This window comes from Rhopalosiphum padi, chromosome 3, assembly GCF_020882245.1.
Source record: "Rhopalosiphum padi isolate XX-2018 chromosome 3, ASM2088224v1, whole genome shotgun sequence".
Lineage (NCBI taxonomy): Eukaryota > Metazoa > Arthropoda > Insecta > Hemiptera > Aphididae > Rhopalosiphum > Rhopalosiphum padi.
In genome coordinates, this window is record NC_083599.1 from 9,572,063 (window position 1) to 9,587,428 (window position 15,366).

The 15,366-nt window shown below is 31.0% G+C and overlaps 2 protein-coding genes across 2 annotated transcripts; both read left to right on the forward strand.

The window, feature by feature from the left end:
* Positions 1–90: 90 nt before the first annotated feature.
* LOC132924787 (dynein axonemal heavy chain 6-like) lies at positions 91–2,371 on the forward strand. The gene is made up of 4 exons (XM_060989232.1): positions 91–146; positions 226–375; positions 797–1,606; positions 1,709–2,371. The coding sequence occupies exons 2-4, from the start codon at positions 337–339 to the stop codon at positions 2,369–2,371; spliced, it is 1,512 nt and encodes a 503-aa protein (XP_060845215.1). The 5' UTR covers positions 91–146; positions 226–336.
* A 49-nt stretch (positions 2,372–2,420) lies between these two features.
* On the forward strand, positions 2,421–14,464 carry LOC132927682 (dynein axonemal heavy chain 6-like). Its single transcript, XM_060992263.1, has 24 exons — positions 2,421–3,052; positions 3,129–3,553; positions 3,627–3,765; positions 3,833–4,369; positions 4,443–4,694; positions 4,785–5,220; positions 5,298–5,970; positions 6,208–6,657; positions 6,767–6,939; positions 7,043–7,940; positions 8,276–8,521; positions 9,199–9,436; positions 9,512–10,006; positions 10,376–10,548; positions 10,652–10,832; positions 10,921–11,100; positions 11,161–11,934; positions 12,002–12,242; positions 12,321–12,623; positions 12,688–12,839; positions 12,920–13,270; positions 13,329–13,421; positions 13,483–13,801; positions 13,918–14,464. Exons 1-24 carry the CDS (start codon positions 2,630–2,632, stop codon positions 14,145–14,147), a joined length of 8,382 nt encoding a protein of 2,793 aa, XP_060848246.1. The 5' UTR covers positions 2,421–2,629; the 3' UTR covers positions 14,148–14,464.
* The last annotated feature ends 902 nt before the right edge of the window (positions 14,465–15,366 follow it).

The following is a 15,366-nucleotide window of genomic DNA, read 5'->3' on the forward strand; positions in this document are numbered from 1 at the left end:
TTACCTACATACTACAATATTAAATAAAACATTTAATATTTCAGTTGGATGAAATAAATAAAAATCAAAATTACATCAGAGAACTTTATGACTTGGCCGAAAAATTTGATGTGCCCGTTCCTGATGAAGATATCGACAATTATGATGTTAATAGTAGTACTATTGTTTTGTAGTTTGTAGTTTAATAATACTAATATGCGATTTTTATGAAATATTTATTTACAGAAATTTTTAGATACGCTTACTACTTTACAAACAGCGTTTGAGGATATAAACAATGAACAAGACAAACTCATTGGAGAGTTCGTCAAAAAAATTGATATTCACATAAAAGACATGATTCAAGATGTAGAACAAATAAATACCGAGGCTAATGTAATAATATATATATATATATATGTATATATACTTGTATAATATTCCAAATACAGCACACCATTTCAAATATTCGGAATACTTTTGAAAATATTTCAAATAATTTATTCAAAATTCTTATATACTATTAAAATTAAACGTTTTATTTTTAATATTTATTGTAATGCTATAAATAATTAACTATCGCAGTTATATATACAAATACGAAATACAATACATTTTCACATTAGCTATAGCTTAAAATATTTCTGAAGACAAACATTACTTTTTTAATATTTTTATAGTATTTTAAATACATTAATTAGAATACTATTTTTATGGAATATTCAAATATTTATTCCAAATACTTTTTAAAAGTATTTTCCAAGTCTGTAAATATTTGAAAATATAGTTCGTATCATTTAATTCATTTTTTTTTCAGGAATTGTGGTTAACTGATATTAGTAGTAATAAAGAAGAAGTAAAATTGGCCTTATCCAAACTTAATAACCGATTAGCAGAACGCCAAGAAGAATCGATTTTGTATGAGTCTTATCAGTGTTTCTTTCAAGTGGAAATGACCAAATTTGATATACTAAGTAATGCAAGTGAAGCTGTAACACTCAGAATTTTGCTATGGGATAGCTTAGATGAATGGGAAAAAAAGATGTCTATTTGGGAAGAAGATAATTTTCATAATCTAGAAGTAGAACAAATGAACACGTTCTTAGCACTAAATTTAAAATATGTAATGCAATTCAAAAAAATTATTCCTGTATGTAAACTCGTTGATCTTATTGACAAAAAAGTGCAGTTATTCAAAGAAAAAATGTCGATAATAACTATGTTAAGAAATCCAAATCTTAAGAACCATCATTGGATAAAAATCGAGCATATACTTGGGACAACATTTCCAACTAATCAATCTCTTACTCTTATTATGCTCGAAAAGTTAGGTGCTTTCAAATACGGTTCTGAAATAATAGATGTTTCAATTCAGGCCAGTTCTGAAGCTACTTTAGAAGCAATGTTGAAGAAAGTTGAAGATTCTTGGAAAATTGTAAATTTGATTGTACTTCCCTACAAAAATACTAATGATATTTTCATACTAGGTTCATTAGAAGAAGTTCAAGTAACATTGGAAGAAGCAAATATAAACTTAAATACTCTCATTTCATCAAAAAACACATTGATGATTAAATCAAAAGTTGAAGACTGGATAAATTCTATGGCCATTATGAATGATGTTATAGTAAGTAATTTTATAAATTTATAATTATATATAACAATAAATTAAATTCTTTTTTGAACTTTAAAACCGGTGAAAAATTTTGAACAAAATTGCATGTTTTAGATAGAATGGAATTTGTGCCAAAATAATTGGATTTATTTAGAATCGATATTTGCTGCTCCGGATATACAAAGACAACTTCCAAATGAAGCTAAATTATTTAATCAAGTAAATAATTCATGGAAGAGTATAATGCAAAAGGTTGTAAAAAATCCTTTAGCAATAAACATATGCACTGAAACCGACCTATTGAAAACTCTTATAAAAAATAATCAACAATTAGAACAAATATTGTTATATTTAGAAGCTTATTTAGAATCAAAAAGAGTTGTGTTCCCGCGATTTAATTTCTTGGCGAACGTTGAACTATTAGAAATAATCGCTCAAGCTCGAAATCCAAGAGCCGTACAACCGTACATGAACAAATGTTTTGAAGCTATTTGGCGAATTCAATTTAAAAACGAAGACTGCGAAGGAAAGCAGTTACAGTCAGTGGTTGAAGAAAAAAATAATACAGATGTTATCGCCATGATATCTCCAGAAAGAGAAATCGTCCAATTCGTATCACCGATTAAAGCCACCGGGAACGTTGAATTCTGGCTGTCAAGGGTAGAAAAAGAGATGGTAAATACACTACGAACTCTCATGTCAATAGCCATCGAAGATTACAACACAACTTCTAGAGAAGAATGGGTGTTATTACATGCTGACCAGGTTAAAATTTGAATACATTTTTAAACTGAAATTTGAAACTAGTCATTTTTTTAGCTAGTGATTGTGGTATCACAGATAACATGGTGTCGCGACGTACACGAAATCTTTAAGATGAAGTCCAACGTACAAGAATCATTAATCAAATTTGAACAAAAATGTTTTAAATTAAGTATTTCTATCACAAAATCACATTAAAATCTGATTTAGGGTTATTATGTTTATCACAATAACAAAGGCATGTCATTTTAGGACCTGAATAATTTAGCAGCTATGGTTCGACTAGGAAATTTGACCAAACTCCAATGTTCTGGAGTACGTGCATTGATCACCGTCGATTTTCACGCGAGGGATGTGATATCTACTATGGTCATTCGCAAAATTAATAGCGACGCGCACTTTGAATGGTTGAAACAGCTTCGTTACTATTGGGATAACGTGGACGGTTGTGTCGCGTACTCTGTCAATACTCGTTGGTTGTACGCGTTTGAATATCTTGGTTCCTCTCCTCGATTAGTAATAACACCTTTAACAGACCGATGCTACTTATGCTTGATGGGTGCGCTTCAATTAAGTCTAGGATGTGCACTGTCTGGACCTACAGGTACCGGAAAGACTGAAACTGCCAAGGATCTCGCGAAAGCGTTAGCTACACAATGTATCGTATTCAATTGTTCTGATGGATTAAATTATAAGGTACAGAGATACATTGTATTATAACAACTATATTCATCTAAAAAAAAACTGTTAATGATTCCCATCCTTTATTTAGACGATTGGCAGATATTTTTCGGGCTTGGCTCAATCGGGAGTGTGGTGTTGTTTCGACGAATTCGACCGGGTAGGGATTGAAGTGCTATCGGTTATTGCGCAACAGCTAATTACTATCACAAATGCGAAACTGACTAATGCCAATAAGTTCACATTTGAAGGTAGAGAGATTAGGCTTATTGGAACTTGTGCAGTATTTATAACAATAAATCCGGAATATGTGAGACGGAGCGAATTACCGGATAATCTACAAGCGTTGTTTAGACCTGTGGCTATGATGATACCAGACTATAATTTAATTGCTGAGGTTGTATTGTATTCAGAAGGATTTCAATCATCAAAAATATTGTCTCATAAAATAGTAAAAATGTACCAATTGTGTAACGAACAGCTTTCCATTCAAAAACACTATGATTTTGGAATGAGGTAATCATTAATTGTTTTAAATCAAGTATTCTATTTCAATTTTCAATTGAACAACTATTTTGTATTACTATAGAGCTATAAAAAGTGTTTTGATAATGGCAGGATTATTAAAACGAGAAAATCCTATCGTTGACGAAAATTTAATTTTAATCAAAGCGCTGAAAGATAGTAATTTACCGAAATTTTTAAAAGACGACGCAGTACTATTTCAAGTATAGTATACAATTTTCAATAACATTTAAACTATAACACAAAATACTTACATGGTTGAAACTTTAGGATATATTAAACGATCTATTTCCTGGAGTTTTCTTACCAGAAAATAATTTTGAAATATTCTTATCGACTGCCAAAAGTGTGATGGAAAGTGAAGGATATCAAATTAAAGAGAGCTTTTATATAAAAGTTATACACTTATTTCAGACAATAGCTATTCGACATGGTATCATAACTGTTGGTCAAACTGGAAGTGGAAAGACTACAATTTTAAAAATACTTAGTAAAACATTAACAGAGCTTTATAATAAGAAAATAGAAAACCGACATTATAAACCAGTGAACATATACCGTCTGAATCCTAAAGCAATTTCTATGAACGAACTTTACGGCCAATTGGACCTCTTAACGATGGTATGGAAAGACGGATTACTTGGAAAAATCATTAGAAAAACAGTTCAAGCGGAAAAGGAAGAATTTCAATGGGTGGTATGCGATGGTCCCTTAGATGCAATATGGATAGAAAATCTTAATTCCGTACTTGACGATACCAAGATTTTGTGTCTAGCCAACTCTGAACGCATAAAACTAAGCTCTTGGGTAAGAGTTTTATTTCTAAATTATCAACTTAACATTATTATTTTATAAATTAATGTAAATCTACAATTTATAGGTTAGAATGTTTTTTGAAGTTGGTGACTTATCGCAAGCCTCACCCACCACAGTTAGCAGATGTGGAGTTGTTTATATAGACACATCGGACGTCGGGTGGTTACCATATGTACACTCGTGGATAAATAGATTACAAAATGACGTAATTAAAAGTAGTACAGAATTAAAAAAATTTATGGAGTTTCTATTTAAAACTTATGTCAACGATGGTTTTTCATTTATAAATAAGTATTGCTTGGCTCCCATTAAACAGGTATTTCTATACTTCCATTTATCAGTTTCATAAAAAAAAAAGAAAAAATAGAAAGAAAAGCATTGACACTTTAACTATAATTTGTTTCAGGTTGAAATTAGTAAAGCGACTATGATGTGTACTATTCTCGAATCTCTATTAACTGACCCAGCTAGTTTTGATGCGTCAACAGAAATTTCCAAAGTCCAATCATTTATTTATCAATCATTTATATTTTCGTATTTGTGGTCTCTGGGATCAAATTTAGTCGATTCTTCTCAAATAAAATTCGAAAATTTTGTTTTTAATCAATTTTCAGACAAATCTGAATATGGTATTCTACCTGAAATGAAATTATTCAACGTACACTTAAATACAGAAAATAAGAAGTTTGAAAATTGGAATACCATTGTCCAGAATTTTGTGTATAAAACTAATACACCTTATTATGAGTTACTAGTGCCCACAGTAGATAGCATCCGGTATACACATATTATACAAAAGATAGTACAAATGAACCAACCAGTGATGTTAACTGGAACAACAGGTGTGTAATAATACGAAATTAAATTAGAGTAAATTACAAGTTATTTTTATAGTAACATCATCGTATTATAATCTTAGGTGTAGGTAAAACTTCGGTAGCAAATTTAATTGTGCAAGATTTGACATCTACGGGCGATTGGATATCTGCAACGATCAATTTTTCTGCGTACACCAATAGTAAAAGGACTCAAAAAGTATTAGAATCAAAATTAGTAAAGAAAAAACGAAACCGTTTCGGTGCGCCAGTAAACAAACGTTTGGCGCTTTTCATCGATGACGTAAACATGCCGATACCCGAAGTTTACGGTGCTCAACCTCCTATTGAATTACTACGACAGCTTTTGGATTTTGGTGGCATATACGATAGAGATAAACTGGATTGGAATGATGTAGAGAATATGATTTTGTGTACAATCTGCACACCTCCAGGAGGAGGACGACATCTATTGCCTCCGAGATTTACAAGACATTTTTCAATAATTTATATGCCCATTACTAGTGAAAATTCTATGAAAACCATTTTCACATCTATTTTGGACGGGTTTCTCAAAGATTTTCCTCTAAATAGAGCCAATTCTAGTTCTGAAATAGTGCAAGCCAGCATCGAAATATATTTGCGTATTTCAGAAGACCTGTTACCAACTCCGGCAAAGCCGCACTATGTATTTAATCTTCGAGATTTGTCAAAAACCATACAAGGAGTGTTGCAAGCCAATTTTGTCACAATACCAGATCAAACATGTTTATACAAGTATATTTCAATTGTCACAACTTAGAATCATGAATTAATTGCTCGTAAAATTATTAGATATTTTTTACTCCCTTGTGGATTTAAAATTATAAAATTAAACTTCAAAATAAAAATAAAACAAATCAATATAATATAAATAAATGACTCATGTCTCACAGCTCAAACGTTTAATCATTAATATTTCTTAATTTAAGTATAATATTTATTAATAAAATCTCTTATTTGATTTTCTTGCAGACTATGGTATCATGAAACATTGCGTGTATATCACGACCGTTTGATTTGTCAAAAAGACAGGTCATACATCTTTAATCTTCTTCAGGATGTGTGCACACGTTATTTCAACACCTCCGTGTTAGACATTTCCAAATATACAGACAATAATCCATCACGTCCTCCTGTATTGTTATTTGGTGATTTCATGGATCCAGTTTCAAAAGAAAACCGGAATTACAAAGAAATAATAGACATCGATCAATTAAAAACCACGTTGATCAAAAACTTAACAGATTTCAATATGACTTATAATAAAGACATGAACATCATATTTTTCATGGATGCTATCGAACATATCACACGTATCGCGAGGATATTGAGATCCGAAAGAGGAAATGCTTTACTTGTTGGAGTTAATCTTGTCGGCAAACAATCGTTAACTAAATTATCATCACACCTTAATGCTTACAAGTAAGTGTATATTATAGTTATATATTTTAAAAACTACAAACACGAAAAACAAATAATGTATATATATACTGAAATTAAAAATGTATTTTACATAATTTTACATATCCAGGTGTTTTCAAATTGAAATAACAAAATCATACAATCATACTGATTTTCGTGAAGACCTACTAAATCTTTATCATAACACTGGTGTGAAATTTGAAGATACCACATTTTTATTCACAGACAATCAGATAATTCAAGAAGAATTTTTAGAAGATATAAGCAATATTTTAAATTCAGGTAAATCGATGTTTGTTCAAGCAAAATACTAAAATTAATAATATGATGATTAATTATTATTTATTAACAATATGAATTTAATGGTTTATAATACCAATTCAAGGAGAAGTACCCGATTTATTTAAACACAACGATTTGGAGAAGGTGATAACTGCTTGCCGGCCGGCAGCATTAGATTTGGGAATTGATGGAGCGAACCAAAAAGAGATTTTCAGGTTTTTCATACAGCGCGTACGCTCTAAACTCCATCTCGTCGTATCCATGAGCTCGATCGGTGATGCATTTAGACGGAAATGCCGGCTATTTCCTTCATTGATTTATAATTCAACAATAGATTGGTTTGATGATTGGCCGACAGAAGTTCTCTTGTCTGTTGCCCATAAAAGCTTAGGAGAAGCTTTTGGACGACAAGATAATCCTAAACTAGTCGACAGTTTAACAAATATCTGTTGCAATATGCACTTAACGATTAGTCAAGCCACTGAAAAGTTTCGCAAGCAAACGGCGAGGCACTGCTACGTAACGCTCAAGAGTTATTTGGAATTTCTGAAGTTATATGTGAAAATGCAAGGATCCCAAACTGATAAGATTAAAAGCGATTCTGACCGGATTTCATATGGTTTGCGCAAGTTGTACGAGACATTTGATATGGTAGGAGATATGAAAACAAAATTAAAATCAATGGCACCGGCACTGTTGGAGAAAAATGAAGCTACTTCAAAATTGATGGAAGGCCTAACCAGAGAAAAGGCGAGCGTAGATGAGGTCCGTAAAATAGTCCTTGTTGAAGAGACAGCGGCGAAAATGAAAGCTTCAGCAGCGCAGGAAATAGCCGAAGACGCCCAAAGGGACCTTACTTTAGCCATGCCGGCTATGGAAGCAGCCAAGGCGGCTTTAGAGTCACTCAACAAAAACGATATAAACGAACTTAGACTGTTGAGCAAGCCACATAAACTCGTTCAAACTGTCATGGAAGCCGTGTGTTTATTATTTGGAAAAAAGTAAACAATCTAAAGATAAACATAATACATACGTAGTCTTATTAAGCCATTAAGGAGATAGTTTTTTCGGGTTACAACATTTTTTAAGATAGCAATTTTAGTAGCATCTTTTTATAATTGATAAGGAATATGAACCCCAAACAAAGTCAAAAAGGCTATAAATAATTTTTGCAATAACTTTAATAATAGAGTAATATGGGTAATAAAGTGCACCGTAATATTTTTCCACGGTGATAAATTTTTCAACACAGTGCAACACATACATAAATAGTATATATTATTATGTATTATACTTGAAAGCTATAATAATCGTTGTGATATATATTTTTGTTTAGAACCGATTGGACTTCGGCTAAAACCGTACTAGGAGATACCAATTTTCTAAAAGCTCTGCAAGAATATGACACAGACAGTATATCCGACAAAATGATCAATCAACTTAAACCTTACATCGAAGATCCGGATTTCAATCCACAGAAAGTAGCTACCCAATCAAAAGTTGCCAAATCTATGTGTATGTGGGTTCGGGCCGTTCACAGTTACTCTCTAGTATATCGAATAGTAGAACCCAAAAGAAAGAGGTAAAAATTTAATTTTTTTAATTATTTTTTTATTTTACCTATACACTCAAAACATTTAATATATAAAACATGGTAATCATCGTATAGGTACATTATAAGAAAATAAATTCTTCATATATTATTTATTAATTGACTATCATTAAAACTATATAGTTTGGCTAAATAAAATATATTTCCAGTTGTGATCGTTGGACATGAGTATGAAAAAAATGAGGACACATATTAATATTAATGAGTAATTATTATGAAGTGATAATTATTATACAAATTATACTAATTAGTTTTTTTAATTGAAATATTGTATAGATATATCTTAAAAGTTGTACAACAACCAATTAAGTATAATAATAATGTTTGGTCCGGATTAATATTCTGTTATTTTTATTTTCATCATAGTATTTATAACATTAATTATAACTAATTTAATCATGATTCGAAAAAATATTTATTTTTTCAATGTATGTAAAGTTTATAATGTATTACATATTTTTAAGTTTCTAACGCAAGTGACCATTTAAATATATAATATAAAAATATTACTATAGGGAAAATTTTAACGTAATATTGTAAAACAATTAATTATAACTATTGTTAATTTTATTCATTTTTCAAAATAAGTGTGTTTTTTATATAATTTTATATAGGTAACTAATATATGTATACCTATCTATTACTAGACAACAAGAAGCCGAAGATGAACTCAACGTCGTATTGAAAGAGCTAAGAACAAAACAAAAAATGTTAGCTGATGTAGAAGAACGTCTACAAAAACTCGAGGACATTTATGATCTGAGCGTTTCGGAAAAGAACAAATTAGAAATGAACATAGAACAAACACAATCACGTTTAAGCAGGTCAGACTTACTAGTTGCGGCTCTAACCGACGAACAGCAGAGATGGGAAAACAATTTAAAAGTATATTTTTTCACGCTGTTAATATATTGTAGTTATTTAACCCTAGTTTCTGACGAACACGTTTTATCGTTACAGACATACTCTCACCGTTTGTTGACTATAACTGGAGACACAATAATAGCGGCCGGAAGCATCTCCTATCTGGGACCATTTACAGATGAATATCGTAAGGAAATAACCCTTTCATGGTTACAGGAGTTATCACAACATAGCATACGACATTCGCCAAATTATTCCCTGAGCTATATATTGGTCGATCCTTTCGAATTGCGATCGTGGAATGTCTACGGTCTACCCCAGGATTCGGTTTCGACGGACAACATGATAATTGCGACAAGAGCAAGTCGTTGGCCGCTGATGATAGACCCTCAAGGACAGGCAAATAAATGGATCAAGAGTTTCGAAGCAGACAATTCACTGAGAATATGCAAGGTTACGGATTCTAACGACAACTTAACGGACGCGATTATCGACGCAGTCAGACTGGGTGGCGCAGTGTTGATCGAAGGCCTTGATGAGAACATAATCCCCGCACTCAGGCCCGTGCTAGAGAACGTCACGTTTTTACGAGTAACTATTGAATCAATTAAAATTAATAGATTCCAAAATGTCACTGAAATATTTTAATTTTCTTTCCAATCTAACAAATCATAAAAATATCATTTTCTATAACCTTTCATCTCGAGTTATCTCAGACCCTGCAAAAAATTTAAAACGTCCATGATACATGATCTGATGAAAAATATTAAAACTATTCCATGACATTGAGCACTATTGCACTAATAATGGATTTATTAACAAGTATACTTAATACACTTATTGTACATTTTATTCATATCCTTAACACATATTTACCAACTTTTTAGTTATTAAAATTAGAATATCCAAAAAAAATACTGATTGTGATTTATAAATAGTATAATGATAAATCGTTAATAGGATGGACGTTTTTTTATGCGCATCGGTAATATAGACGTAGAATACGACAATAAATTCAGATTCTATATGACGACTAACATTTCAAATCCTCATTATCTACCAGATGTATGGATACAAGTGACGATAGTCAATTTTATGGTAACAGCAAAGGGTTTAGAAGATCAATTATTAGTGTAAGTAGTAATTTAATACATATTTTAATACTTCAACGCGGTTTAAATTATAATAGTTAAGTAGTATAATATTAGTATAATATTTTAAGTCTAATTTCAACAGCCACGTCGTACGATTAGAAAGGCCCGATTTGGAAGATAAAAGGACTGAAATAAATTTGAGTTTAAACAACGACAATAATTTATTAAAAGAAATGGAAGACAAAACGTTAAAAATGCTATATATGTCTGAGGGAAATATTTTAGATGATGAAGAACTCATCGATGCACTGAACAATAACAAAGTGAACAAACATAATGTTTTATACATAATTTTATGTTATACTATATTTTATGTTAATATTAATTTGTTATCAAATTTTAATTTTTTAGGAATCATCAATTATCGTTACTGGGCGTTTGACTGATGCAGAGGAAATGGAAAAAACTGTCAACATAGCACGAGAACGTTATCGAGCAATAGCAAAACGCGGTTCATGCCTTTATTTTGTTGTGGCTCAACTGTCTAAAATCAATACTATGTATCAGTTTTCTTTACACTATTTTAATTCTGTTAGTACTGAAAACGATATATGTTAATATTATCTTCTTAACAAAAACTATTTATTTTAGATATTTTGCAATGCGATAAAAAAGAGTAACAAATCGCTTAAAATCGACGTAAAAATACCAACCATGGTCGAAGATATTACCATAGCTATTTATACAAATATTTCAAGAGGCCTGTTTGAACATCATAAATTAATATTCAGTTTCTTACTCAGCATCAACATACATTTACAAATAGGCAAAATCACTAATGCAGAGTGGAATTTTTTGCTTTACGGGCCTATAGGTATAGAAAAAAAAGACGTGCCAAAAAAACCAATGGTAATGGAGTTGTCGGAAGACGCGTGGACAACTGTAAATTACATGTCTAAAGTATTTCCTAAGTTTAATAGTCTTCCAGAAAACTGCACCCAACGTATACAAATCAAACTTGGTAACTTCGTTCAGGATATTCATTTAGATCCTGCAAACAATAACTCAGTGGTAAATTGGGATTCAATTTTGAACCCATTTGAAAAACTTATGGTCATAAAAGCACTTAAAGAAGAAAAATTGATTTGTGCGATTTCTAATTTCGTTAGCATTGAACTCGGAAAAATATTTATCGAAAGTCCGGAAGTTTCACATCGTTTGTTGTACACCAACACAACATCGACAGTGCCATTAATTTATATAATCAGTGCAGGTTCGGATCCATTTGAGTCATTCCAAAAGTTTTCCACGGAATTTGAAACGATAGACAAGTTACATGCAATATCTCTTGGCCAAGACCAGGGACTTATTGCAGAAAAGTTAATAAAGAGAGGCAAAGAAAAGGGCGACTGGATCTTTTTACAAGTAATAAATTATATTATGATATGTAACTATAACATATAAATTATATTGTTTTAAACATTATTTTAAGAATTGTCATTTAGCACCATCTTGGATGCCTCAAATGGAAAATCTAGTTCAAGAACTGATCGATAATCCATTGGATGTAAATCAAAATTTTCGACTGTTTTTGAGTTCAATGCCATCAGAAATTTTTCCTACTTTTGTCCTACAAAATTCTTTGAAAGTTGCCCATGAACCGCCAAAAGGCTTACGAGCAAAAATGAAAAAATCGTTCGCTGGCATGAATGTCGATTTCTTTGAAGATAATGGTAAATATAGTTATTTCACTAAAAATGTATGTACTCAACATTTCTATGAACTACATAATATAAACGGTTTTAAAATAGCTTTTGGATCTGATTGGCGAAAAATGGTATTCGGGCTATGTTTTTTCCATGCCATCATATTAGAAAGAAAGAAATTCGGATCACTTGGATGGAACGTACCATACGTGTTTAGTGACAGTGATCACGAATATGGTATGCATTTATTACAAACGTACTGCTTAACCGCTAATGAAATACCCTGGGATGCTTTGCAATACATCATGGTCGAGATAAATTATGGTGGCAGAGTTAATGATTATTGGGATCAAAAAACCATGAAGACAATATTTTTGAATTTCTTTGATCCTCGTACACTCGAGCCGAGTAATTAATAAGAACAAATAATTGTCAGGTATACCTATTAATAAACATTTAAATATATTTTCAGATTATAAATACTCTGAGTCTGGTATTTATTTTTGTCCGGAAACAGAAAACTGCACCACAATCAATAACTATCAGGCATTTATTAATAAACTACCAATAACTGAAGATCTAGACATATTTGGAATGCACAAAAATGCGAACATAGCGTACCAAGTATGAATTAGATTTGTGAAATAAATTTATATATTCATACATAAATAGTAATAACATAATATAATAATTCTATTTAAAAGACTAGAGAAACACAAGAGATGTTACAAACAATCGTTGGTGCGTACTCAAAATCACTAACAGGTGTTGCTAGTAAACCAGATGACGAAATCGTTATAGATGTCGCCGTCGATATTTCAAAAAGACTTATTAACTCCATAGACTTTCAACAAGCCCATTTAACACTATTGAAATCTGACGAAAAGGGACGATTGTCTCCATTATCTACAGTCTTATCACAAGAGATTGAACGTTTTAATACATTACTCGACGTCATGCACAATTCTTTAACTAACCTACGTGAGGCCATAAAAGGACATCAAATTATGTCTATAGAATTAGAAGAAGTTTACCGGTCATTTGTGAAAAATACTGTAATATAACAATAATAGTAATAATGTGTAATATCTAATGAATTGAAAAACTTCGAAGGTGCCGACAATGTGGCAGAACAGAGCGTATCCCTCGTTGAAGACTTTGGGTAGTTGGATCAAAGACTTAATACTAAGACTGGATTTTATTAATGTGAGTATTATATTTGATGATTTACATTGTGATTGTTGAAAAAATATAAATATTTTTTAAGATCTGGACAAAGTTTGGAAGTCCTCCTTCTTACTGGATATCCGGTTTATATTTTCCACAAGGTTTTATTACCGGGTGTCTTCAAAGACATGCCCGGAAAAACAGCATACCCGTCTATAGTTTAAAAATCGATTTTGAGGTTACCACCATTGTTCTGATACAAGAGGAAATTTCGGCCGTGCATGCAACCAGCTTGGAAGAAGAAACTCGCGTTTACAAAGGCTTGACAGAACGAGAAGATGGGATTTACGTCCACGGATTGTTCCTAGATGCCGGACGTATTGACTTGGTCAGCAAACGTCTCGTGGACCCCATTCCGGGTAATTATAATCAAATTCGATCGTCAAACCCACATACGTGTATTTAGTATCTAAACATTTTTGTTGCAACCTTTATTTATAATATTTGTAATATTATATTATTGATTTGATTTCAGGTGACCTGTATTCTCCGTTACCGGTTATACTACTAATGCCCTCCATAGATATAGATACAAATATTTTGCGATATAATTGTCCTGTGTATATAACCACCACTCGAGCAGGTGTTTCTTTGACCACTGGACATGGCGCAAATTTTTTGATTGGCATATTATTACCGACAGACTTTCCGGAAAACTATTGGACCCTTAAGGGAACTGCTCTAATTGCTCAAATAACAAATTAATTCCTCAACTTTATGCATTTTATATTATATTCGATGTTCATGAACGATAAACAGTTAATGGAACATATTGTTTTGTATTCACATAATCATATTATAAATTATTGATCTGTTAATCGCTAAGCCAATATTTCAATGACCCGATATTAAAAACAATTATTAATTATATAGTGATGGCGCTTAAATGTAGACAATGGCACATTGTTTACAAAATATACTGAATAATTTAAAATTTTAAAACAAATTATAAGATTATTATTAAGTAGTATTATTATAATACTGTTTTAAAGTTTTGTGTATATAATTTTATAAATGAAATATTGTCTTGGCTGTATAATGTATTTTAATTTATACATTTATCTAGATAATAATAATTATTTTAGATACTTACCAATTTTTTTTTAATGTTCAACCAAAAGATTTCATCCAATCGGTTTATGTTTAAATATTATTTCTATTAGTATATGGTATATAATAGAGTATAGACAATAGATTTGAGACGATTTTTGGACTTTTTCAATAAATGCTTATTAAATGCTATTAAAAAATATCATCAACATCGAAATAACGCCGACTTCATTTAATTCAAGTCTTATTATTTTTTTCATCATTTTTAAATCTTCAAATTTACATTGAATACGTAATTGACTTCTTTATAAGTTATCAAAATAATAAAACGCTACAATATCCATAAATGTCTATATGGTAAAAATTCAGTAAAGCTGATAATAGTATCTGCGTAAGTTTGTCCCTTGCAAAACCATTTTCATGGAAAAACTAATAGTGATGTGACGTCTTCTCAATTATTTTATGAATTATCTTAATATCCTACCGTGTTTTATACCATAATGTTAGAAGTCACCATCTATTCGCTGAACCTACTCATACAACTACTAATAAACCTGAAAATGTAACACTAACTCATTTCCTTACTTAATTTATTAATCTTTATTGGTATCTGAGTTAATTTATATACAATTTATTGCAGTATCTTATTTAAATTCATTTTTAATCATTCATTCTCAAAACTGACTACGGCTGTACTTGAAACAAGACAAAATTTACTAATTTTACTCAAATATTATAGGTATTATATATTTATTTAAAACTTTCGCCTCTGTTAACAGAGACAATTGTCTACTGGATAAAAATGTTCAAGTCGTGTCATCACTAGGTACTCAAAGTTTGTAAAATTATTTTGTGTATATCATGTTTATTTTTA

Coding starts and splice junctions, on each gene's coding strand:
- LOC132924787 (XM_060989232.1), top strand. CDS start 337: ATGATTCAAGATGTAGAACAAATAAATACCGAGGCTAAT. Junction 376..796: donor AAATAAATACCGAGGCTAAT/GTAATAATATAT, acceptor TTTTTTTTTCAG/GAATTGTGGTTAACTGATAT. Junction 1,607..1,708: donor CCATTATGAATGATGTTATA/GTAAGTAATTTT, acceptor TGCATGTTTTAG/ATAGAATGGAATTTGTGCCA.
- LOC132927682 (XM_060992263.1), top strand. CDS start 2,630: ATGGTTCGACTAGGAAATTTGACCAAACTCCAATGTTCTGGAGTACGT. Junction 11,935..12,001: donor GCGACTGGATCTTTTTACAA/GTAATAAATTAT, acceptor CATTATTTTAAG/AATTGTCATTTAGCACCATC. Junction 13,802..13,917: donor TCTCGTGGACCCCATTCCGG/GTAATTATAATC, acceptor ATTTGATTTCAG/GTGACCTGTATTCTCCGTTA.